Genomic DNA, 25,543 nt, shown 5'->3' with positions numbered 1-25,543 from the left:
AGGTTTTTGTCTGCAGTGTTTTACCCTCTAGGATTGTTCATCTGAAATAGTGTTATAATCCTTTTTGTTACACCAGTACACAAATGAAAACACTGGCAGTCTAAAAATGTCTTGGGGAAAATATTTATGCTACACTACATATTACTTTCAGTTCAATTTGTCACTGCTATTATGTGATATTACCTAGAAGTTATGCTGAGGCTATAAGATTACAATTGAACTGTGTTTTGTGTGTATGCCAACATTCAGCGTTTGATGTGGCTGCATGATCAGATTTCTATACAAAAAGCAAAAGCACCTGGTTTAAAGAAAGAATCTGTAAGTAAATTTCATATCATCGTCAGAGGAGCAAGATGATAAAATGCTGACAAGCGTACATGGAAATGACAGGTTGTAGTGAGAATGCCAGGCTCCAAATAAGGTTACCTGATTTTGTGATTACTGTCTCAAAACAAGGGACAAAAATTTTCTTGATGCATCCCACTTTTCTCATTTAATGCTATATTTAAGATCCAGCTGGCTGAGACTGCATTCTGTTTCATGAATGGAATCAGATTATGTGCATTATTTAGTAGTTATTTTAAAAGTCTGACAAGTTTTTGGTTTTGATTGTGTTTCCACAGATTCTGGCTATCATCTCAATTCTGTTTATTGTGCTGTCCACCATCGCTCTGTCACTTAACACCCTGCCAGAGCTGCAGGACATAGACGAGTTTGGACAAGCAACCGACAACCCTCAGCTGGCCCACGTAGAAGCTGTCTGTATTGCATGGTTTACCATGGAATATCTTCTTCGCTTCCTGTCCTCACCCAATAAATGGAAATTCTTCAAAGGCCCTCTCAATGTGATTGACCTGCTAGCCATCCTTCCATACTATGTCACCATCTTTCTGACTGAGTCCAACAAAAGTGTGCTGCAGTTCCAGAATGTGCGGCGAGTGGTGCAAATTTTTCGAATCATGCGAATTTTGAGAATACTCAAACTGGCACGCCACTCAACTGGGCTACAGTCACTGGGATTCACTTTACGGCGCAGTTACAATGAACTGGGCCTGCTAATCCTCTTCTTAGCCATGGGCATCATGATCTTCTCTAGTTTGGTCTTCTTTGCAGAAAAAGATGAAGAAGACACAAAGTTCAAGAGCATCCCAGCTTCCTTCTGGTGGGCCACCATTACCATGACTACTGTAGGATATGGAGACATTTACCCTAAGACTTTATTAGGCAAGATTGTTGGTGGACTCTGCTGCATTGCAGGAGTGCTGGTCATTGCCCTACCCATTCCCATCATTGTAAACAATTTCTCTGAGTTCTATAAGGAGCAGAAGAGACAGGAGAAAGCCATCAAGAGACGAGAGGCTCTGGAAAGAGCCAAGAGAAATGGCAGTATAGTGTCTATGAACATAAAGGATGCATTTGTTCGAAACACAGAGCTCATGGATGTGGTAGTGATGGAAAAGACAGAAGAAAACATTGTGAAGAAAGAGAAAGTGCAGGACAACTGTCACACATCACCTGCACACTGGAAATGGACACCCAAACGCACCATTTCAGAAACCAGTTCCAACAAGTCTTTCCCAGGAAAGGAGCAGGGATCTCCTGTTAGACCCACCAGTCCAACCAGCCCGCAACACCTCAATGTCCAAAATCTGGAGGAAATGTACAGCAAGATGGCCAAGACCCAGTCCCAGCCTGACCTGAACAGTAAAGAGCGGAGCCTGTTCTTTAAGGCAGCCAAGAGGAGGGATGAAATGGAAATGATGAGTATATCTGGTCAGACACCCACCACAGCTGATGGTGTAATGGATATGAGAAGCATGTCAAGTATTGATAGCTTTATTAGCTGTGCTACAGACTTTCTGGAGGGTTCAAGATTCTTACATAGTCCCATCTCAAACCAACCAAGCCGAGTCAGCGCTAATCCGGGATTGGAGACAACCCTTGAAGATGAGTGCATGAAGAGTCCTGTTGGTCCACCCAAGCCTGGACGAGCCCTGTTTGCTGACAGCCCCCAAGGATTTCGCATCAGCAATCCTCTCAAGACAAGGTCCCAAAAGGTCAACTTCTTCTCAGGAGAAACCACAGACCTTGCTGCAGGCGTGGCTAAGGTCTTAGGATCTGATGGTGTCTCAGACAATTCTGCTATGTCTGATCACTCCATTATGAGCCCAGAACTGTCTGTCTATACCACTGCCAGCAGCAAGACTCCGCCGAAGACTCCTGAGACAGTAGTGCCAACAGTTTTCACATTTCATGATGCATCAATCAGTAAGTATATTGATGCAGATACTGATGATGACGAGCATCTTCATGATGGACATGGTACTAGTCCCTCAGATCGTCTGTTGGGTAATGCCAGCCCCAAACTCAGCAACAGCTCTAGAGCAAACCACTTAGAGCTATCTCAGACGATGTTGGGCCAAAGTAGTCTGTTCTCATTGGAGGGACAGCCAGGGAGTGGACAAGAGAACCATGTGCTTTCAGGAGACATAGGATGCTCTAAAACAATAAATGAAAATAATTAAAAACAGCGAATGTAGCCTATGACAACTGGAATTATCAATGGTGAGAAGGGTAATATAGAACACTGGTAATATAGAACTAATCTAAATCAGAGCAAAACACACCATAAGAGCTGAATTTCTATGAATATAGAGCACTCACTAGACACTATAGGAGAAAATGTTCAAATCGGTTTGCTGCTTGATTCAGCAAAGACCTCTGAAATAGCAACAGGCTTCAGAGGATATTTGGTAGGGGTAGAACTTAGTGTCTAAGTATGGTTGACACTGGCATGGTTGATGGTTGACATTTTCCAAGCCCAACCCCAACTGTTTGCAAACCCCTCTGTAGAATTAGATATTAACTGAAGCCATTTTGTGCAATTACGATTTTCACAAGTTTTTCCAAGTATGATTCTTCCTCAAAACTGGCCTTAGTTTTATGCATCAACAGTATGTGTTGTCTTTGCAAGTGTGGGTGTGTGTGTTTAGGCAAGAGAGAGTGCATGAGACAGAATGAGAAAGATATAGAGAGACCAAAAATAGTGAAAGAGAATGTGTGAACAGCTGACATCAGTGTCCCAACAGACATATTGTCTTGTGTGTATAGATGCACTGTTTTCAATACAATCTTTTTTCTAAAATGGCAATTGAAATATTTAAGTTTGTTTGATTTCCTCCTTTGCCCATTGTCGTGTGACCATTCCTCTGTGGAAATAATATGCAACTGCAGTGATTTAAGTGGATACAGCCACTGTGATTCACTGCCTTTGGTCAAATCATGTTGCAACTCACTCTCAGTATTCTTATGTTTCTTGTCAGATTTGCATGTAATATCATGCTTAAGAAATTATTTTCAATTTTTGTTTTATTTGATTTATTAAGTTGGTAATATGACTGTGGAGCTCAACTGGCATGCTTAAAAAAGGCTCTGACATGGTCTACAGCACTCAACACAGATGTGCTCCTTGATGATTGACCATTTGCCAATTCACATGGAGCACAAACAACTATTTGATTCCCAAACTTGAAAGGAAAGCACTGAACATCCTTTTTTAGGTTTGAAAAGTAAAGTTGATACAAAAGGACAATGCTGGTAGTGAAAAATAGATATAAATTATAGATAGATTCTTTAGTTCTGGTGAAATACAATACACTTTGTTGCAGATAAAAACAATGAAGGATTCTAAAATGTATATTTTTAAAATATTTTCTAAAGAATGGAAATTAGATGAATAAATTATGCTAATCTCTTAGTTTTACAATTAATATAAATAGTATGAAATATTTATTTTAAAGGATTGTATTTACTAGATAATTTGGTGAGACGACCTCTTTGTATTGTTTGTTACTGTCTCCTAGTCTATGTATATGTTGTGAAATACTTCTGTCCTTTTCTTAATTTGTCCTTTGTAAAAATGCATAAATGGAGCCAAAGACTTGTTCACTAATATGGCTGACACAAATTATCCCCTTAGTAATCTTTGGTAAAATCAGGGCAAGACTGAACAGACCTTAAGGTTAAACTCTGGAACACACAAAGACTATATTTTAGGGATATTTTTAACAATTTTTATATTTTTGTTTACCTTACAACAATTAATGACTGCTACAAATAAGGAATTATTTGCCATGCATAATCTATAAAACATTCAACAAAACAGGACAGGGGTTACTTACATACTCAGAGGCACAGCACAATTCACATGTCAGATCTGCAGCAAATACTTCCCTGCCTTAGATAATTAATAATCTATTCTGAATGCTAGACATGTATACCAACAGAGATAAAAGGCAAGGCCATTTGCTGTGTTAGAAGCCATAATACACAGAAATATAACAACATGCAAGTAAAATCAACACTGTACAGACACAGACACAATGTGGCCATTTATATTCATTAAAACTACCTTGATAACATGAGATGCAGTAGACAACTGCAACTTAATCAACTTAAATGCACACCAGGAAAAGAGCCCTCTCAACACTGCAGCTATCTTAGTGTCCTACCTGCCGCAGTGAGTGACAGATTCAGGTCACATCCATCTCTTCTTATCGATCCAGCCCCCTTGTGTTCCCCTTCACATGAAAGATTAACTGCCACACATAGTAAAGCCATTAGCATGGGTGCTAATTGCTAATATGTTAACCAACAACCCGGCCACAGGTTGGGTGCATGATCAATAGCTTAACTCATCACTTGCTTTTTTAGATGGTTTTGCCTAAGCTGTATCTCTGTCAACACACTGAAAGCATTTCATATGCAGAGGTCATTATGAAAATGTCAGAATCTACTTGTACATGAGGCAGACTCAAAATAGGACGGACTTTCAAAAGAAGGTTAAAATTATTTAGATGACGCTGTCCTGTTTTCTTTTCTGGATGTTGGTGTTTTTACATTAAAAGAGGTAGATAATTTGTCCATGTTTATATTGTCTGCTAGTGTCTCTCTACCTCTCTCTGTCCTGTGTCCTGAACATTTGTTCTGGTAAAACTGTTTGTCCAAGGACCAAGAGTGTCTAAATGAAAGGTAAACAAGTTCAGCGAGGAATAAAAACACAGAAAACCAGGCTGAATGTGTTGTGCTGTGAGAGTATGAAGTGTACAGAGTGAGAGAATGAGAGGAGAGCGAGAGAGAGAGAGAGAGAGAGAGAGAGAGAGAGAGAGAGAGAGGGAGAGAAACAGGTATAACAGCTCTGACAACACTGTTTCCATGGTGATAGTAGCACCATCCAAACAGACTTCCACTGACAGGCTGTCTGCCCTACCGAGGAAGGAATGTTATTTAGAGTCATGTAAAATCCTCACAAACAAATAGTGGACAAAAATAAAATCAGAGAACAGGTTGGAAAAAATTGTGTGGACCCTTGTCTGACCTATTGAACAGTGTAGGAAAAAAATAATTGTGGAGATGGTATACTCCAAATATTATCAGTCTGATAGGCCAAGACAGAGGAGATACAGGATATTAATGTTCTTCTCCAAACACTATCTTTTAGAGTCATTTCTTATTAAATAAGAGGGAAAAAAAATACACAAGTATTATTTGAAATGCAGAGGACATAATATATTTTATTTTATGAAATACAGCAAGGTAATGTAACTAGCTATCCATTAGACAGATCTTAATACATAGTATGACTTTCCCTTTTCTCACAGTGTTCAAATCAGTATAACTTTTTGCTGTCTATTCAATCACATTAGATACACTGAAATTTGAGTTTGAAATGAACACATCTACAGTAAGTAGATAATAAAAAATTTGCCCTGACATGATTTATTATTGCTCATTTAAGACCAACATGTTGGACACAAAATGTTTACAAGTCTTCAAATTAAATCTGAGCTTAGGTTCAGAGAACCTAAGTGAACAAATAATATTTTCACATGTTTCATGTATTTAATAAGCTATGCAAAACGTTTTCATGCATTTTTCAGATTTTTGTTGTTGTTTTTTTTGTTCTTGTGAATAAAAACATTTCCCCCAGTTCAGTCAATCCAGTTAACTGAACTAAGGCCAGATGATTGAACAAACAGGCACACTTGATATTATCTTCCTATTTTGTCCTTTACCATACAGGTCATATATTCTGCCAATGTACAGTATGCCATAATAAATTGTCCTTGACAAAGAAGTCAGGAATAATGCCTTTGGTATCTGTCAGTCTGGATTTTAAAAACATTACATAAATATGTCTAAGGATCTAGGAATCGGTCAGACCACAATATGTTCCATAAACTCCAAGTGGAGAAAACTTCCAGGACGTAGAATGGGAAAAATTCTAAGGGCACAGTGTACAATGACTTAGGAAGTCACCAAGGAGCCTAAAAAATATCGAAATAATACAGACTTCTTATCTATCAGCTCAGGTCAGTGTTCACGACTCCACGATCACTTAGAGACTGCAGAAAATGGGGCTAAATGAAAGAGAAGCAGAATCAGACACCAGTGATAATCAAGAAGACCATAACTGCTGTCTCACATGTGTTGAGAAGCACCTGCATGCTATCCCAAATCTTTCACACAAACATTCTATGGACAGTGTAAATGGAGTCAAAAACTGAATGCTTTGACAATGTTTGGATGTGCAAAAGCAAACACATTCCACAGAAAGAAAATAAGAACAGTCAAATATGATGGTGGTGGTGTAATGGTGTGGAGATGATTTGCTGATATGGATATATATTCAGATCACGCAGCAAGACAGTGATCCAAAATACAAAGCAAATTCATATCAGAGTGGTGGAGAAGAAGCAAACCCAAGGTTCTGGAGTGGCTTATGCAAAAGTCCAGACCAAAACCCAGTGGAGATGTCACACAATCTGAAATTTACAGTTAACCTATTACTATTTCTGAAAACATTTCCATATGGATGTCTGAGTTACAATTACTCTACAGCAATGTCAAAGATGAAATTCTAAGGCATATTTGATTGCAGTCATTGCATCTAAAGTTGGCCCATACAGTGAAATGTAAGGGTGCAGAGGGAACATGCTGGATCACTTTATTACATAAACAACAATAAAATGTTATTTGTTTACTCGGGTTTCCATTATCCAGTAATAGATTTTGTTTAAAGATATGAAAACCTTCAGTGTGACCAGTATGCAACAAAATATCAGGAAGGGGAAAACACTTTTTCACTGTGCTATATGAAAGCTAATATGTTTACCTGCTGTGCAAAGCCAGACATTGATGATAGTCTTTTTGCCGGAACAAATAAATACCTGAAGAATTTGACTCCTGTTTAAAAGCAAAGAAAGGACAATCTTAAAAGGGGGAATAGGGTATAGGTTTGACATGACCTTTATCGGCTTTTTTCACTGGATATTACAGAAAGATTTTACATTTAAACTAAGCACACACTGATAAGGTAGGCCTAGATAAAAGAGCAAGTGCTTCATATGACACCAGAACCAAGATAAATTCCATGTATAAGTCAATTTGTTTGGCAAATAAATTTATTTGTGGTTTATTTTAAAAAGGTTTCTGCAACACATTTGCCATTACAAAACTAGTTTCAGAAAGATGTATCCCCTAAAGCAGTCATAAAAAGACACTCATTAAAGTTTCTAAGCAATGCAATTATATGGTTCGTGGCATACTTTAAAAAAAAAAAAAAAAAAAAAAAAAAACAACAACAACTTTATAACATTTATACAAAGGTAAAATATCTGTAAACAGCCCAAGTACGACACGAACAGAAACATCCAGGGCAGCATTATTCTACTACAAATCTTAAGTACAATTCAACAGCGCCCTCCTGTGGCAAACTACGTTGCACTGTACACGCTGAACAAAGTTCAACAAGGTTCTGCGCCTCAGGAGCATAAAAGACAGGAATAAACTAACTGCAGTTGTGGTGGGGCTGTGAGTGCGTAAATAAAGAAAGCCTGAACAGCGTAACCGCATTCGTAGACTGAACGACGTGCTTGTTTTTTGGCCTGCTTGCCCTGCTCACTTGTCTGGGGGCTGCACAGATTGGCTCCGATGCATGCAGACCAGGTTGATATTCAGTCAGCAGGTGAATTAGTTTTTGCTTAGATCGGATGCTGACGGTCATTATCATCATTTAATTGATTATGAATAAAGAATATGTGTTTTAGAGATCTCATTCAGTCATGAGGGTAGTTTAAAACCTGCATTCTAATATGAAGACAGATGTGACACTTACAGATGCTACTTTTGTTTATAAAGTTGGTCAAATAACGTAATATAAAACTAGTGTTTTTTTAGTCATTTTATTGGTGCAGAAGAGCAACGGTAAAACTTCTACTTGCGTCCCGAACTCTATATGGCGTCATACGTGCGCTTCTTTACTAGTGACCTCGCTTACGCAATCAAAATGCGCCTCGTATTTGCAATATTTCGAGAGAAAAAAATAAAAAGTGTTTGTACTTATGGCGCATCACAAATCTTGACTCGGCGTCGATTTTAGGGGAGTTGTTCCGACTTTGCACGGTAACGTTCTGTGATATTATGACTTATATCTTCGGTCAGGCGCAATAGACGTGTAGCGCGGTTGCGATTCTGCGACCAGTTTGCCAGCCAACTAACCTAGCGATCTTGAAATGTGTTTGACTGTGTTAGCTGGCTAGCTTGACATGTAGCTCCCTAACGTTAGCTAGCTCTGTAGCTAACCTAGCTAAATAGGGACATGTAGCCAACTAGTTTTATTTAAATATTACAACTAATAATATTACAAATAGCTCACCGACGCATATTTTTGTTTATCGAATCAATATTGGCAGTAGTTAACATGAATACGCTAGCTGTGTATCTGTCTACCGTAACAAAATTATTCTGAGGGATTTCTCGTATGAATTGCTTGAGGATATGCCTTTAGTTACTTGGCTAGCTAGCTAGGTAACCTAGCTGACTAGCTAGCTAACGTTACCCAGTCGCCTCGTGCTAGCTCGATGTCTTATCAATGAAATTCTTATTTATACTGTTAATTTTTGGAACCTTATTTCCAAGCCTTTCCTTTTCTCGACAGTTGTCTGTCCTTAACCTGCGATGAGTTTGTTCGGGTCGAGCTCTGGCTTTGGGTCCGGAGGCACAGGTGTTTTTGGCAGCACTACAACAGATAGTCATAACCCAATGAAGGTACAAGGTCTCAATCCAAAAACAATATAACGTACCTCTTAGCAGGGTTCCAGCAGACCATTTAATTGTCGCCAACCTTATTTCTTCGTCTTGTTGAATTAGGATGTAGAGGTTACATCCCCACCGGATGATAGCATAAGCTGTTTGGCCTTTAGCCCTCCACCAATGCCTGGAAACTTTCTGATTGGAGGCTCTTGGGCAAATGATGTAAGTTATTAAAACCATGATGCCTAAAGTATATATGTATGGGATAAATGATGTTTCATAATTAAATAATGATTTTATAATTTGCTGTGCTGTTTTACCTCAGGTACGATGCTGGGAGGTGCAAGATAATGGACAGACTGTGCCTAAAGCTCAGCAGATGCACACAGGCCCAGTGCTTGATGTCTGCTGGAGTGATGTAAGATTTATAACCATTAGTGTATAAAAGTTATAATATTGAGAAATTATGCTGTTTTATTAGGCTGTATACCATTAAAAAGACTTATTTCTGTAACTAGGCAAGAAAGCAGTTAAAAGTGTCTCTACTTGGGTGTTACTATATTTATGATGTTAGATGATCACACAGTTCATCAGGTGGTGAAAGGTATGATGGGTTGCACTGTTTGAGATGAGCATAGTGATTAGGCCTAGGGTGTTAAAGATGTGTTTTTCCTTTGTTGGAACAGGATGGAAGCAAGGTCTTCACAGCCTCATGTGACAAAACCGCCAAGATGTGGGATCTGAACAGCAACCAGGCAATGCAAATAGCACAAGTAAGTTATTCTTCAGTTAACGGGCACAGCTGCAGCTATAAAGAATCAGCAATGGAAGTGCCATCATTTGGTGCCAGCTGAGCTCTGATTAGAAGAAACACAAAGCTCCAAGTTTATAGGAGGATCTTATTTTTCGGACACATTTCATATTCTGGTGTAATGATTCAAAGGAACTTTTCATATTTCTTTGTGGACGATTCACTTCCTGTACTTCTGCCTTTATTCAAATGTGTGGTGTATTTTGTGCAAATTATTTGAGCTAAAGAGTTTCTCATAGTAATGTACTTCCAGCATTGATTCATTTTTATATTTATATATATATATATATATATATATATATATATATATATATATATATATAAAAATTAGGCCGTTCACCCCAGATTTCAGCCCTGTAGTGCTACGGTACAGATTCTGTGTGACTTACATTTGTTTAGCATGAAGGCCCGATAAGGACAATCCACTGGATTAAAGCCCCAAACTACAGCTGTGTCATGACAGGAAGCTGGGACAAAACACTGAAGGTACTTCATACACTGCTATTGGCCTAACTAGTTTATTCCTTTCATCATTTTTTGGGGTCCTGTGACAGGTCCATTCTGGTATCCTTAGAGTATTTTGCTGGTTGTATCCCATTCGATTTGGTTGTTTGAGGTCTCTAGACCAACTATGATTTCAGTGCCAACTCTGGCATTGCATTCTCTCCCTGGTTGATTGGCAGTTCTGGGACACACGCTCCTCAAATCCTATGATGTCCCTGCAGATGCCCGAGAGATGTTACTGTGCTGATGTGGTAAGTAAATGACCAGACATACTAATTGCATAATCTGATTACAAGACAGTGGAAAGATAACTATATAGGACATGAATAAGGTGCAGTCTTAAGATAAGTTTAATACACATCTTGCTTAAAATGGAAGTGTACTCCTTACTCCTACAGGTGAGCATTATGCGCCGGGTTAAGCAAGGATGCGTTGACTAAATGTTATCCTCATACAAATCTCATAATAAGATTCTGCCCTGTTTTAGTCTCATATTTCTTTACGCACTTTGTAGTTGAACCGGTCACTTTGTTTTGAGGAACTATATTGGATCAGATGATATCAGATGTGCACATATTGCACTAAATTTTGACAGGTCTACACCATTCTGGTATCATTACAGCATTTTGCTGGTTGTATCATATTCGATTTGGTTGCTTGAGGTCTAGACCAGCTATGATTTCAGTGCCAACACTGGTATTGCATATATGAGCAGAAACTCCTACAGTTGCAAATTCTATACTCTCATACAAGAGCTGCTCTGGGTTGAGGGTTTCCCACAGTACAGCTGGGCTCATTTTAGGGTTGACCCCGTCACTTCAAAAGATTTTTCTCTGTATCTGTTGGCAACAGCCATATACTGAAAATGTACTGAAAACTAGAAGGACTATATATGTAACCATAGAGAGAAACGCAAAGCAAACTTGAGTACCAACTTGATTCTTTGATATTGGTTAAAATGTCATTTTTGAACTCCTTATTGTGTAGCTCTTTGTTGAAGCGTGTTCTGTGCCTTGGTTTATCTTTCTATATAGGTGTATCCAATGGCTGTTGTGGCCACTGCAGAGCGAGGCCTAATTGTGTACCAGTTGGAGAATCAGCCATCAGAGTTTCGCCGTATAGATTCACCTTTGAAACATCAGGTGGCTCCCAGATTTTCAAAGGGAATTAAACCCAAAGGGCAGGGAGGGGTTGATGGAATGTGTGATACTGCTCTTTCACATGTTACACTAATTCTGTTGGTCAGGTTAACAGCTGTTAACTTTTTAACACTAATTATCTTTTTACATTAGTGTTAGTATTCCGCTAGTTCTGTCATTACTTTGTTGATCTGGGACAAATAAAACATACAATGGCAAATATTCTGTTGCTGCTGTTTAGCAGACTTTTGTATTAAAGAAATTGGCAGTAATGGATTTGTTTTCTAATGCTACTCCCTAACTTGACCATGCAGGAATTAAGGAATTCGTTTTTGCTTTTTTTTTTCTCCCTTCTTAAATTCTGCGTGTGCAGCACCGCTGTGTGGCCATCTTTAAGGACAAACAGAATAAACCCACAGGCTTTGCACTAGGCAGCATTGAGGGGCGGGTGGCTATTCATTACATCAACCCACCCAACCCGTAAGTACGCAAATTTAGTCTCGCTTTCACTCTATAGCCAACTAACACACCAGTCAGTTGTATTACATTTTAGAATCTATTTTTGTACTGTTTCCATAGAGCCAAGGATAACTTCACCTTCAAGTGCCACAGATCCAATGGAACCAACACTGCCACACCCCAAGACATTTATGCTGTAAGTACTTTAGTTGTATCATTGGCATAATAATAATAATAAAATAAAATGAACTAGTGCAGTTTTCTATGCTAAGAGGGCTTATAAATGGTGATACCTTGTCTGTTGTAGAATTTACCCGGAAGTGTGAAACAAGTACATTAGCATTGATCCCTGTATTTCAAAATACTGTACTTGCTAGAGTACATTCTAAGTAAATGACAAAGCACTTTTGTAAGTTGCACTGGATAAGAGCGTCTGCTAAATGCAGTAAATGTTTTTGGGGTTTGTGTGTGCTGTTTGTTGGTATCTCAGGTCAATGCCATTGCCTTCCACCCAGTCCATGGCACCCTGGCCACGGTGGGCTCGGACGGGCGCTTCAGCTTCTGGGATAAGGATGCGCGAACCAAGCTGAAGACATCAGAGCAGCTTGACCAGCCAATTACAGCATGCTGCTTTAACCACAATGGCAACATCTTTGCCTACAGCTCCAGCTATGATTGGTCCAAGGTACAAACCGTTCCATCACACGTGCACTGCAAGAGTAGACAAGGAGAACTTGTTCAATTAAAAGAAAAAAGACATCACCGTGATGGCCATTAGGTGGAAGGGATTGGGCCCCTGGGTGACCTTCGTGTTTCCAATAACACAGCTGTTAAAGGTGTGTCTGTGTGTGTTAGGGGAAGAGAGAGAGTAAGTGATGGAAAGAGTAAGACAAAGAATGATTCTGAATCCATTGTTTTGACAAAGACATTCTTATAATTTGTGTTTTCATTTTAACGTCTGGTGTCCCTCACAGGGGCATGAGTACTACAATCCCCAGAAGAAAAACTACATCTTCCTGCGGAATGCGGCTGAGGAGCTCAAGCCTCGGAACAAGAAATGGTGAGAGTGGGATTTCCGTTACCATGGAGATGGTGTCTGTCGCCAGACAGGGCTGCCCTCCTTCATTGTGCTGACTCCTCTTTCTGTGCCGTTTTGGCACTGTCCATCCTAGCATCCCAGGATGCTTTTGTTGAATTGCTTGAAGAGCTTTTGGTGAATTGCTTGAAGAGCTTAAAGGCTACAGGTTGTGTGTTTGACTGTCAGTAGTTGGATGCCAAGCTCAGATGAGAGCTGGTTTGTGCTGTGAATGGGTTTTCTGATCAGTTGTTTTTACTGGCAAAGTTGTTATATTTGAGCAGTCTTAACTTTTACTGATCCAGTTACTATTGGCATCCACAGTTCATCCCTGTTTGCATTTAATTGCTGACATTTTTAATTTTTTGAACATCAGCATGCTTAGTAAGAGTTAATTCTTTATCCATTAGAATCAGTTGTACATGCAACTTAACAGTGAAGCTTTTTTCCTTAAATAATCTGATCAAATATGGAACTTTTAAGAAACAAATGGCAGAAAAAAATGATTTCTTAGACATTGTTAATTGTTTTGTTGGCACTACTGAAGTGTATGTTTGTTTTGGGGGACAGGGGGAGAAAACAATAAACGTGATTTTAAAAGAAAAAGTGCCCCAATGACTGACCACCACCCCTCCTGTCTTTAGATCCATCAAGCTACGTCACATCTCGGAAGACCTGCGTTAGTGTGTAAATACAGGAGAGAGAGAAAGAGAGAGAGAGAGAGAGAGAGAGGGAGAGAGACCCTGTTATGGCTAACATCTGGACCAATGACGTGGCATTGTGTACTAAATATGGACCAATCTGAAGGGGCCAGCCGCCCCTACGCGATGATGACAGCTATTGGCTTTCAGGTCAATTGAAAGAAGCCATTCTTTAGTGTTCTTTATATTGTTGTTCATTCTTTTTTTTTTTCTTTTTTTTCCTTGTTACTCTTGACTGCAGCTTTTTTTTTTCTTTCTTTTTTTCTTTTCATACCACCTTCCAAAAAAAGTGGCATTTCTGCTTTGCTGTCACAATATGGTATAAAATTCAGTCTTGACCATGTGAAACTAATAAATAAATATCTTCAGGACTCTGCATTTTGACATTTTGTATTCTCGTGAACAGCCTGTCATGGTATGTGCCTTAGAGTATACTAGGTTTTCTGGAGTCTTTTCAATGATGTATTATTACATCATGTCCTAATTTCAGCTCGTCTTCTCAAGTCCGGCATGCATTCTGTAAGTTCCAGGGAAAGCAAGAATTATGTGACAGCATCTGTTGTGAAAATGACAAGGAAATTAACTGAATTGAACAAGGGGTTGGGTCCCAAGAACTGAAGCTTAGAATTCTGAGTTTAGGTTCAAGTTGGTTTTAGTTCATATCTCCTCAGGAAACAAGCATTTTCTAGTAGCCTGAAAAACGGTTTGCATGTTAGTCTGGATATGTTATGACAAGATTTTTTATTTTTGTCTTAAATGTTTTTAATGTAGATTTTGGTACAGCGTTTAGCAATTTCTATGAAAATGTATTTTGTTAAGTCTGTTCTTTAAAACTCACATCCACATTAAATGTAAATGTTACTTTTAAAAAAGACCCCTAAGGGCCATGGCCGCACCAACCATGTAGGTTATATCGAGTGTAGAATGGGCCGGGATATAGTAGCAACAGGTTAAAAATGAACATTTCCTCCACCCATATTCAAACTCTCTCCCAAGACAGTGCTCTAAAATATATGTTTTGTTTTATAGATATTTATCTAATAATAGTACCGTTTTGTTTGGGTTTTTTTAATAGCATTTCATCAGATACATTCTGCAAATGTATTAAATGATGGCACTTCTTAAGAAATTTGACAGTGGGATCTGCAAATGAAAACTGGATTAAGAGAAAGAAGCATGAACTAATGAGAGAATATATAAAACTCCTAAATTAACCATATAGTCCTTTTCAGGTTGCGTTCCTATTCTGTGTTTGTTTTGCTGTTGCATTGGAATTAGGATAGTCGTATAGCTTCGTACTGCCTTAGTCATTGCACTCTATTTTCACACTGCGTATGTAAAATCTTCATTTTAAGTGGACCCCAAATTTCTCATAGCCTATGGACATAAAGGGCTTCATCTTTCCCAACTAAACCTATCATTTGTCTGATTGCTTTTAGTATTTTTACGGCCACTAGGTGGCAGCATTTCTTGTCCATTATTTGAGTTGAAGCTTGGAGATCAAAATCAAAAGCGGATTGAATCAAAGCGGAGATCAAAGTGAGCAAGTGCGTCAGGTGAGTCGGTGGAAGAGACAGCAGTTCAGCTTTGGGGACTTATCGATAGGATACGAATAGCAAGTTAGGGCGAGCTACAAAGGGCAGGAGTGTGAAGACAGACATGCCTTGGCTGTAATGGTGTGAGACGCGCCACCTTAGTGTGGTCGTTAGGCCGTCGCCGCACTGTCAGCCAGGACCTTGGTACTTAGCAGGAACACTTCAATAGACGTTGGGGGAGGGAGCTGGCGACTCTTAAATTTGATCAGTCTCATACATTCAGTGTCCTGCACGTCTTCTTACATTACTTGATAAGTGTGTGGTGTGACCAAACCGTACTTCATGGTGCCATGAATATCATGGTTCAGTAAAGTTTACAGCTGCCTGGTACATGAGCTGAGAAGTGGCGATACAAGCCCTGGCCTGTCCGCTTTCATTCAGAGGCGAGGTTGATTTACGAAGTCCGACATTCGTGAATAATGCAGCAAAGTGATCCAAGGTCTTTTTGACATCACCCTGCATTTGGGTCAAATGAACTTAAGATCAGAGGCCTATAATGCAATGCGAGAGAGGTAGTTCAATTCTTATTTTACATATCTTAATATTCCATGCTGATTTCAGCGCCACGTGCTTCATGATGATGTTTGCTGTACGTCTCCTACTAAATTTATCTTAATGTTTTCAAAATTATTGGCATATAGCATTTGTATAGGCCTACCAAGCGAACGGATGTGAAGCCTGTAAGACCACTGAAGACGTCTTTGATGGTACTAGAGTGCGAGTTTATTCACTCTTGGTGGGTTATTTGCATTAAAAAGACGGATAGCGATCGAATCACTGGAGCAGAGAACCGCTTTTGTGCAGGCAGTGTAAATAGTTTTACGAGCATCAAGTTCTTAAAAGTAGCCTTGTCCCACAAAATCGGATTTTAGGTTATGGGTCGCTTCCAAACAAAGAGAATTAGATTACTAGTAGAACGTACGATATCTAATAGCTAATGATTTCGGTGTAATTCGTTCTGCAAAAATATGAGGCCTGGTACTACGTGGTTATCAACTGGAAGAAAGATGTACGTGTCTCCTATATTAACTTTTGCGATAATATAAGCATAACTGGCATAAATGTACCCTGTTAATTTAGCAGAGATCTTAGGCTATTTCGTGGGCATTCGTTCCACAGTAAGTACTTTTGAATGTCGTGTAATATATGCGTTTATGGAAATAAAAGCTGGGTGCACGCTTTCTATAGTAAAGTCGCCGTTTTTCTTTGTTTGGTACAAGGACAAAAGCAGGTGCAAGTTTTACTGGGCGGTAACATGGGAGGAGATCCGTGCACGTCAGCGCAAAGTTTTCAGATAGTTTCTAGAAAAGAGCTGCATGCTATTGGCTACTATATAAGATGGGCGTGGTTTGGTTTCCAAGATATAAATATGCGTATTCCGGAAGCAAGGAAGAGGGAGGTAGTTTGTCGCAGCTACTGCGCGTGGAAGGGTCGTACTGTGGGGTGCGTTCAATAACATGGCTATGCTTTATATTGGATAAAAAGAAAGTTTTAGAACTGGGGAGTCTAAAATCTAGACAACTGTATACGAAGCAGTCTCATTTTGGTATTTAATTCTTTACATGAGAGAATTGTTTTAGACATCAGGTTAAATCACTGTGAGCTTTTAAAAAAAAAGCTTTTGTCATAGTTAGACGGCTAATGCTTTTACATCAGTTTATGAACGGGTCGCTAGAAGCTATGCATCCAACAGGAATCCAAAAAGACACTACTTTCACAAAGATTTTTGTGGGTGGCTTACCATACCATACTAACGATGCTTCCTTAAGAAAATACTTTGAAGCGTATGGCGACATAGACGAGGCCGTGGTAATAACGGACAGACAGACGGGGAAATCCAGAGGATACGGCTTCGTAAGTAACCGTAACAATGCTCTCATATCAGTTTGATTTCATAAGTATTTTCTTTCATAAGTATTTCTTGCGCCAAATTATCATTTCTAATACTACCTCCTAACTTATTTCTAATTCCTTTGTTTGTGCTTGCAGTAATTGTGCAAGTGCGTAAATGCGCGCATAACGCATTTAAGTTCGGCTTAGTCAGATAACATGTCTACTTTGTATGCTAGTGAGCGAATACAAAAGTGGGGTATAAGGTTAATGATTAAATCATGACCCCGTAACTCGTGCTCACGCACGGAATTCTTTCTTGACTCACAACATCTCTAATGGGTCGTCGAGTCTAAGAGGGAACAGCTGTCGTCCACGATTAACATTACAGTTTGTGAACAAGCTTTGCCTTAGTGGGATCTTGGAGCGCCACCAGCACCAAAACTGGATCGTGCAAACAGCACGTGTGTGTCTGGTGTCAGGGCTTTATATGGCGAGATTCTTAAATGACGTTACAAGTCCCGTTCGCCCTCCATAGCTTCATGCCACAGTAGTGATGTCCGGGAGCACTCAGCCGCTTAAGTGATGTTTACGGAATCTTAACGGCCGTGAGAGTGGCCGTTCATTTTTGCCTAAGATGGAGTGATCGCCGGTTTACGGGTTCGAGCTGCCTCACGAAATCCCTGCAGTGCCTCTTGTCATATTTTCTTCGATATCTTCTTCCGTACTGAGGACCGTATAACTTGCCTCCGAAATAGGCTTTGGTTTTCGTGTTTTTCTTCGGTGTTTACGCTGTTATTTAAAGTTTATGTCTTCAGAATGTTTAAACGGTCTGTCATGTGATATTACACAGCAGTAGTTTGTATCAGCACACCACCCCCCCACCCCCCACCCGGACGCGCGCGCACACACACACTTGGAGACCTAAAGAACCTCCCCAAGGAACTGAATGACGAGGAACTCGTTTAAAATAAACCGAGCTGTCTTTTTTAGATTCCACAGACTGCCGACTGTCTGACTGCTCTGCGATTCAGTTGCAGAGCCCAACTTGAGGGATTAGCCGAAGACTTGGTGCCAGGTGGAGAGACTCGGGGTCTTAAAAGGATACACAGAAACGAGGCATTCTGCGACATGCAGTCAAAAACACAGGGATTTGTTGGCAGAGTGACTTCTAAAACAGTAGCTGATATACAGGCCTAGTGATGGGCTAGGAAAATGGGCTTATGTGGAAAGCCAAAGCATGTGCTGGGGCACTAAAACTGTCAAGATGGCAAGCTGTGAGCCAGGGCAGCACTGCAGTTCCGTGCACTAACGGCTGCTCTTGGCTGGGTGTGTAGTGCTGCAAGTTTGACAGGATCAGGAAGATGAAGGCATCTGCCTGTAGAGTGTGAGGTGCTCAGAGGAACAAGAACATTGAAGAACTTGTTTCTGCAGAAGGCTTGGTGTTCCTGGCAGTCCTGTTGTTTGTGTTGGGTTTTTTGTTGTTGTTTTTTGTTTTTTAATTTTGTTTGTTTTTGCGGTGCACACATTTGCATAATATAATGCTCATTTGCAAGAAATAACTATGAAACTGAAGCTGTCCCATGGATGTTTTTATTAAATCTAAAGCATTGGATGCTGATATTAACTTGGTTTTTAAATTTTAGTTAAATTTTTGCTCTTTTACTCTGGTCTCTGTTTAAGTGTCATGTTTTGAGTGTTGGTACTTCTCAGAAGGAAACGCTGGCTTTGACAGGTTAAGGCCTTTGTTGATGCTAATAGCAGTCCTTTCTTCCTCTAGGTGACTATGACGGATAGAGTGGCTGCAGAGCGAGCCTGTAAAGACCCCAACCCAATCATCGATGGCCGAAAAGCCAATGTTAACCTAGCCTACCTCGGAGCTAAGCCACGTAGCCTTCAGAGTGGTACGCAGAAACTTTTTATTTATTTATTTTTAATGCAAAAAAAGACACCCTTTGTCTTGTCTTTACAATATGCTTTTAAACTCAATTGGTAGCCTTAACTTGGGCTTTCTTCCATTTGTATGTTGTGTGAACACTGTAATAGACTAAATGTACAGTTTGTACAGTTTTATGTATTACATGCTTTACATACCTCATACTTTATAGGCATATCTATTGGTGTGCAGCCCATCCATCCAGCACTTATTCAAAGGCAGTATGGGTAAGTGTGTGTGTGTGTGTGTGTGTGTGTGTGTGTGCACTGTCATTCATTGTTCTGCTAACACTAATGGACCTCATACAAATGATTGTGCATAAAGAGAAAACTGAACAAACCTGGCAGATCAAGTCAGATTAAGCAGCAAACCGGTTTGGTTTTGTACAACAGCATGTTCTGGATTTCTTCCACTCATTTGTTATTCCTGCTGTGGTCTATGAGGGCAGTCAGTCATAGACAGTAGTGGGGGTGGTTAGTGGGGTTATAGGAATGTCCTCTGGGTGGTTAAGGAGGGGGAATACTCAGCTGGTCATTTTAGAGATCAGAGAAGTTGGAGTGTCCCCTGTTAAGTAATGTTTCAATCCCAAAATTATTTGTATATTTATAGTGTGCATATTTGTGTATATTTAAGGCCTAAGATTTATCATAGGTCTTCAGACCTAAGATGAGAAATCATGTAAATCTGAGGTGCAAATCTGCGAGGAAGTTTGTGCTGTGAGTTCATACTATAGTTTAATACTCTGCTTGTGGATGAAGCTTGGGTAAGTAGAGTATGTCAACGTTTTGTTACCCTTGAAACGATATTACAAGATGCTTTGTTTTTTCTTTTATTTACTCACACTACTGTAATCATTGGGATCACTGTAGTTTTCAATAGGTCTGTTCTAATTATAGACTGGCTTTGATAAAAATCCAACTTTTGAATGTTAATGTGAGAGGGTCCTAGAATGTTCTGTCTGTGGGCAAGTTTGTTGTGGTGGTAACAAGGTGGAGCCCTGTAGAGGGGGAACATACGTTTCTGTCAGTATGACAGGTGTTGGCTCATATTTCCTCAGTTACACCCTTCATACACGTTTACCCAACCCCCTACACACACACACACATAGACAGACAGGAGTTGGAGAGAACACCTGTCGCTTTCCCCATGGATCTCATTGTCTTTTGCTGCACAGAAGCAGATTGTTACAGGAGTAGACACCATGGCTGTTTCTCTTAATTTTGTCAGTTTTACTGAGTCTCTTTTACACACTCATACATACACAGGGTGTTGGGGAGGGGGAGTGAGGTTTTTTTATCTTGACCCTGCTACCCGCATTCTAACTCTGAAACTGCTCAGGCAGTTGTTGATACTCAGAAGCCTACAGAAAGGTTTCCACATCTTGCAGGTCCTCTAAACTGCCAGCTATGTGTGCACCCACACACACACACACACAAACTTACTTGCCACATCATTTAGCTTTATGCCAATTTCTAATTCTCTAATCGTGGTCCAGTCATTATCTTTTTCTTTTTTTTTTCTTTCCTTGTTTATTCTGTGCTCAATTTGAGTTAATGTGTAGCATTTTCTGAGCATATAACATAATCGATTCTATCAAGTTAGTGATTAGTTTTGAGCCCTGGAAAGCAATATGACAGTGAGAGAGTGATGTTTGGCTGGGTGGGTGGAGATCGAGCGGAGTGAGTAAAGAGAGAAATGGGAAGTTTAGATTAGATGGACAGAATGAGGCACTGACATGGGTCTGGTATACAGTAATGTACCTCAGGGTTCCCTGTATTGCAGGATGTGAGTTGGTGTCTTCATGAAATGTCAGTCCCTGTCTCCAAGCTTTGCACTTTGTCTATGTAAAAATTGCGAATTTGTGTCCCCCTGCCTGCCTGTTTTTCTTTTTTTCTTTATGGTCTCATGTTTGACTTAGTGGCTAATGGGTCTTCTCTTTGGCCAAGATGGAAGGAAAAAAACCAATAGTTCTTTTACACCTTGTTTTGCATCTTGCTTGTTAAAAAACATTCCATGGGGATTGCAATTGCTGTAGTTCTGTATTATTTAGTACAGTTTTCCAAGCAGTCACTTCACACACACTATTGTGTGTGTGTGGGGGGGGCACTGGCTCATGCTGGAGTGTGGGCCTGAGTTGGCAGCAGTCTGAATGCCTCTTTGTCCTGTGAAGGGCTATTAACTTTGGAGATTTAGAGGTTAAGTGATACCATTTTTATTCTCATTATGTATTGGTTCTTATCAGTATACTGTTTATCTGCAAAAAATGCCTTAATGGTAAACAGAGTTAGAGTTGGAAGCTTTGGTTTTGATCTACCTTATCCAGTGTTCAACTTTTTGTATGATGCTTGCCTGTATCACAATATAAAGCTTTAGAAAAGTGTTAAAGCATCAACCCATTAATGCTCCATTGTACAAGATATTAATGTGTGAATGTGACACAGGTGTGCGCTTGTGCGCGCGCACACTAACTCATCCTTGACCATGGTCAGTGATGTCTGGTCGACTCTGCCGACAAATAAACCAACCAAATACTTTTCCTTAGGCCATGGCACTCGGAGGATTGTGTGGCCAATCCACAGCCCCCGCTACAGTGTCCCTCTTCCCATGTGTATGTATGTGTGTTAGTGAGGGAGAACAAGCAAGAGGCTTTTTTTACTACCCCCCCCCTTTTTTTTTTTTTTTTTTTCTTTTTTTCTTTTCCCCTCTCTTTCTCTAATAGGATCATCAGTGTTAAATCTAGTGTTCGGCTAACCACTGCTCTTCCGTCCATGCTTTATTGGTCACCCAGTTGATGGAGTGCATCAGTGGGGGAAGAAGACAATCAAGCCCCAGGTTTCGATGGGGCCTTTGAAGGTCCCGAGGCGTGCCACTGGCCCTGCCCCCACCTTTAAGGTGCCAGAAATGACTTGAGAGTGCTGTGCTGTGTACTGTAACAGAGGGGGGGGGGGAGGGGTGGTGAGAGGGAGAAGGTCGTGCTGATGCAGAATTGTGAATTTTGCATGGTGTTTGGTTTGCAGTGTTGACCTGAATGATTGATTGATTTTAGTGTGTGTGTGTTTGGGTGAAAGTAAGGGGTGGGGTGTTGCTGGATGTTTTTCACATGCCCACCCACACATCTTTTGCTCTGCTGAACTGAGGTGTGTACAGTCTTTCTTTCACCACACACATATACACGCATGGAGTTCTGAGAGTCCTCTCATGTAAGTTCACTTAATGTATTGTTTGGTTCTTGAGGCTTCCATATGCTGCCATGTTTAATATTCCCGGTCAATAGATACTGCCATTAATCTGATACATTCTCTCCTTTTATATTTGATACAGTAGCATCCAAGCTCCCTTTTTTTTTTTTCCTCTTATTTACATGTGCTTTTCACTTGAAGCTAACTAACTCCTTCATAGCACTATATTTTAACCAAATTCACAGAGAAAATGGTGGACCACAGTGTGTTTTAGTTTCTACTGTCTGAACAGGGGCCCCCAGTGACATGTATCGTCGTTTCTCTGGGGAAGTCGTTCTGTTTTTCAGCTGCTGTTTCTTGCGCTCTGACACCTCTCCTCCACAACGGCACCCCTACCACAAGAACCTTCCTTAAATGTGCCCATTCTGTGTGGAAAGAGGGGTGGGGGTGTGGTGTGTTTTTTGGTACCCCTCCCGTGTGCATTCAAACAGTGTTGAGTGGGGGTATATGGATGAAACTCTTCTGCTCCATTCTCTTAATTACCTCTCTTGTACAGCTAAAGACTCATGAGTGATTACTATTTCCACAATTTTATAGATGTTGATATAAACATGCTACTACATGGGTGTGTGTGTGTGTGTGTGTGTGTGTGTGTGTGTGTGAGTGAGTGTGAGAATTCTAGCCCTCTCTGAACAAGAAAAGTAGCAGCTGTTAAAACGCTTGAGTGAGAATCTTCCAGAAGCGTCTTGTCTGCTGCCTCTCTTGCCGATGGCCCAGTTGTGCCTGCAGCTCCTCAAACTGTCGAGTTTACACTGCATACACCTCACTGTTGCCTGGGCAGGGGGATTGGGTTTGGGGGTTGGGCTTCTGTCCCATAAACCTGCATAACAAGCTTTCCTTCATGTGTATTTCTGACCTCATTGGTATAAGACTTGGGTTAAATGCTTGCTTGCTGGCCTTCTCCCAGTGTCAAAGCTTTCTCATTGCTTCAGATCTAAATTCAAATGCCATATTGATGTGGCACTGCTAGGAAATAATTCATCATCAATAAGTCCAATAGCACTGATATTGCTAATAGAATTGGGAAATGGCCACTAACTGTCATTTCGTGTGTGTGTGTGTGTGTGTGTGTGTGTGTGTGTTCGTGCTCTAACTGTTGTGTCCCTGTGTGCAGACTGGCCCAGCACTACGTCTACCCGCAGGCCTTTGTCCAGCCCAGCCTTGTGCTCCCCTCACAGGTGGCTGCATCAATTAGCTCCCAGTATGTGGACTACAGTGCAGCCTACGCCCAGTTCGCCTCATCAGCCTTCGAGCACTACCCCTACACCTCCTCCCCAGGCTTTGTGGGTTACAGCTACACAGCCGCCAGCCCCAGTGGGGGCCCCACCTCCAGCCCCGCCTCGGCCACCTTGCATCAGACCCTGGCCACACCCGCCTTTATCCAGTATCCACCCCAGCAGCACCTGCAATCCGAGCGCATGCAGTGAGCAGCAGGTCGTCTCTGGACAAACTATTGCACTGTCCCATCAGGACTGGCTCCGGCTGTGGATTCGAGTGAGGTCCAGAAAGAGTCGAACTGTGCCATGGCTTCAAAGGGCTTCCAGAAGCACTGATGCCTTTTTTTTTTTTTTTTTTTTTTTGGGAGGATCCTTAAAAATTATTATTGTTATTGTTACTATTACTCATTACCATAAGCTTTATTGTATTAATATTTCTTTGTTAGTACTTGTGCTCAATGTGCTTATTATTATTATTATTATTATTATTATTATTATTATTATTATTATGTTAAGATCAAAGTAAGGTGCCTGGATGTTGAGTAGTGGGTGCAAATTGGAAAAGCGGGAGACTGTATAAAGTTACCACTCTTGAAGGTTTAATGGGGCATTGCTGCTTTAGAACACTAGGGAGAGGGTTTTGTACTCTGAACTTGACAGGATACACAGCAAACTTTCAAAGGTGAGTTAAAGGAGGAAAGATTCACACACACACCCCACACACACACACACACACACACGCCTTTTAACAGAAGATTCTTCCAACATGGCAGTTTATCAGGCTGACAGAATGGAGAACTCATAATTGAAGACACCCGAAAGCCCCCAGGGATATCTTTTTATAATGAAGAGGCCTTAAAAGTAGAATCTCCCATTAGATTTAGTTCATTTTTAGATTTGTATGCAGGGTAAACTGTGAACAAGCTGCCACCTGCTTCTACATGAAAAGCCTGGTCTGCAGTTCCCAGAACAGTTAAGTCCAGGGTGCGTGGTATTTTAGAGTAAGGGTGCTAATTGAAGATCGGATTTTGATCAGGTTTCAGTCCATGTTGATGAATGTGACCATAAAGATACCATAAAGACAGGCATCCTATTCACATGATGTGTTGAATGTTGATCCCAGTTTAGATCATGCATGGGTGGAAATATCATGCAGTAAGCATTTGATTTTTATTAACAGGTATGGTAGCTGACACTGATGCCTATAGTGCGTTTTGTCTAACTGTTATAACTAAGATAATTTAATGTCTTGTTTAAGCTGACATTCGTTATGTACAGCATTTTCAAAATCTTGCTCCAGTTAAGTGCATTTTGCAGTATTTATATTAAGATATTTAAGTGGTCTGTGGTTTGTTTGTTTTCCTCCCCTCATCTCGCTTCCCTATAAATTGGTGTCAAGCCATATGTAAGCAAAACGCAAAGTGTCAGGCTTGTGGATGCCACAAGAGAAAGTGTATATGGCCTATAGCATTTTCTCATTTTCTTTTCCCCTTTTTAGTCGTTTGAAAAATTCTCATGTGTTACTGGTCTGCACCTAAGAAACTGATTCATTTGCATTTTTTGTTTTTTGTAGTCTCTTGAGTCACAGTCTGCACCTGCTGTTTGCAGTCACATAATTGCTCTATGAAGCATTTTTTAAGTCACATCATTTCAATATCTGCAATGAAGCCATACCAAGAAAAGTCTTGGAGGTAAAATAAAAACTTTATACTAAATATAGGAGTGCAATCATTTATTTATTTCTTGAATTTGTGCCTGTATGATCTCTTTGTTTTGAACAGCATTTCTATCATTTTTCTTTGTTGTCTGAGTGAAGCAGTCTTACAGCTTAATTTGTTTAGGCTCATTGTTTGCATCCAGTTTAGGGTATATTGCCACTAACATGATATTCTCTGCTGATTCATTTTACTAAACATGGGTGGTCTACTTTTCTTGTGAGCTGAA

The 25,543-nt window shown here is 40.3% G+C and overlaps 3 protein-coding genes across 5 annotated transcripts in view; all 3 read left to right on the top strand.

The window, feature by feature from the left end:
* The window catches only part of LOC113569648 (potassium voltage-gated channel subfamily B member 1-like), a 35,013-nt gene extending 29,903 nt beyond the window's left edge, over positions 1–5,110 (top strand). For both annotated transcript variants that reach the window (XM_026997605.2, XM_026997606.2), the window contains exon 3: positions 624–5,110. In XM_026997605.2, coding sequence (XP_026853406.2) covers positions 624–2,525 — 1,902 coding nt within the window. In that variant the 3' untranslated portion in view covers positions 2,526–5,110. The remainder of the gene's footprint in view (positions 1–623) is intronic.
* A 3,255-nt stretch (positions 5,111–8,365) lies between these two features.
* On the top strand, positions 8,366–14,158 carry rae1 (ribonucleic acid export 1). Of its 2 annotated transcripts, XM_026997638.2 has the most exons (13): positions 8,366–8,463; positions 8,999–9,108; positions 9,211–9,315; positions 9,419–9,511; positions 9,780–9,866; positions 10,304–10,390; positions 10,588–10,659; positions 11,443–11,550; positions 11,921–12,027; positions 12,127–12,202; positions 12,497–12,691; positions 12,981–13,066; positions 13,726–14,158. In XM_026997638.2, coding segments are annotated over exons 2-13 (1,107 nt in total). In that variant the 5' UTR covers positions 8,366–8,463; positions 8,999–9,018; the 3' UTR covers positions 13,727–14,158. The 2 variants fall into 2 exon arrangements, with proteins under 2 accessions (XP_026853439.1, XP_026853438.1); XM_026997637.2 differs by lacking the exon at positions 13,726–14,158 and having other exon boundaries at positions 12,981–13,719.
* Positions 14,159–16,775: 2,617 nt separating this feature from the next.
* Positions 16,776–25,316, top strand: LOC113569250 (RNA-binding protein 38-like). The gene is made up of 4 exons (XM_026997305.2): positions 16,776–17,231; positions 18,988–19,111; positions 19,316–19,370; positions 23,497–25,316. Exons 1-4 carry the CDS (start codon positions 17,019–17,021, stop codon positions 23,807–23,809), a joined length of 705 nt encoding a protein of 234 aa, XP_026853106.1. The 5' UTR covers positions 16,776–17,018; the 3' UTR covers positions 23,810–25,316.
* Positions 25,317–25,543: the final 227 nt, after the last annotated feature.

This window comes from Electrophorus electricus, chromosome 3, assembly GCF_013358815.1.
Source record: "Electrophorus electricus isolate fEleEle1 chromosome 3, fEleEle1.pri, whole genome shotgun sequence".
In the NCBI taxonomy this organism is placed as follows: domain Eukaryota; kingdom Metazoa; phylum Chordata; class Actinopteri; order Gymnotiformes; family Gymnotidae; genus Electrophorus; species Electrophorus electricus.
Note: the sequence above shows the minus strand (reverse complement) of the source record. Positions and strands in the feature narration are given on the sequence as shown.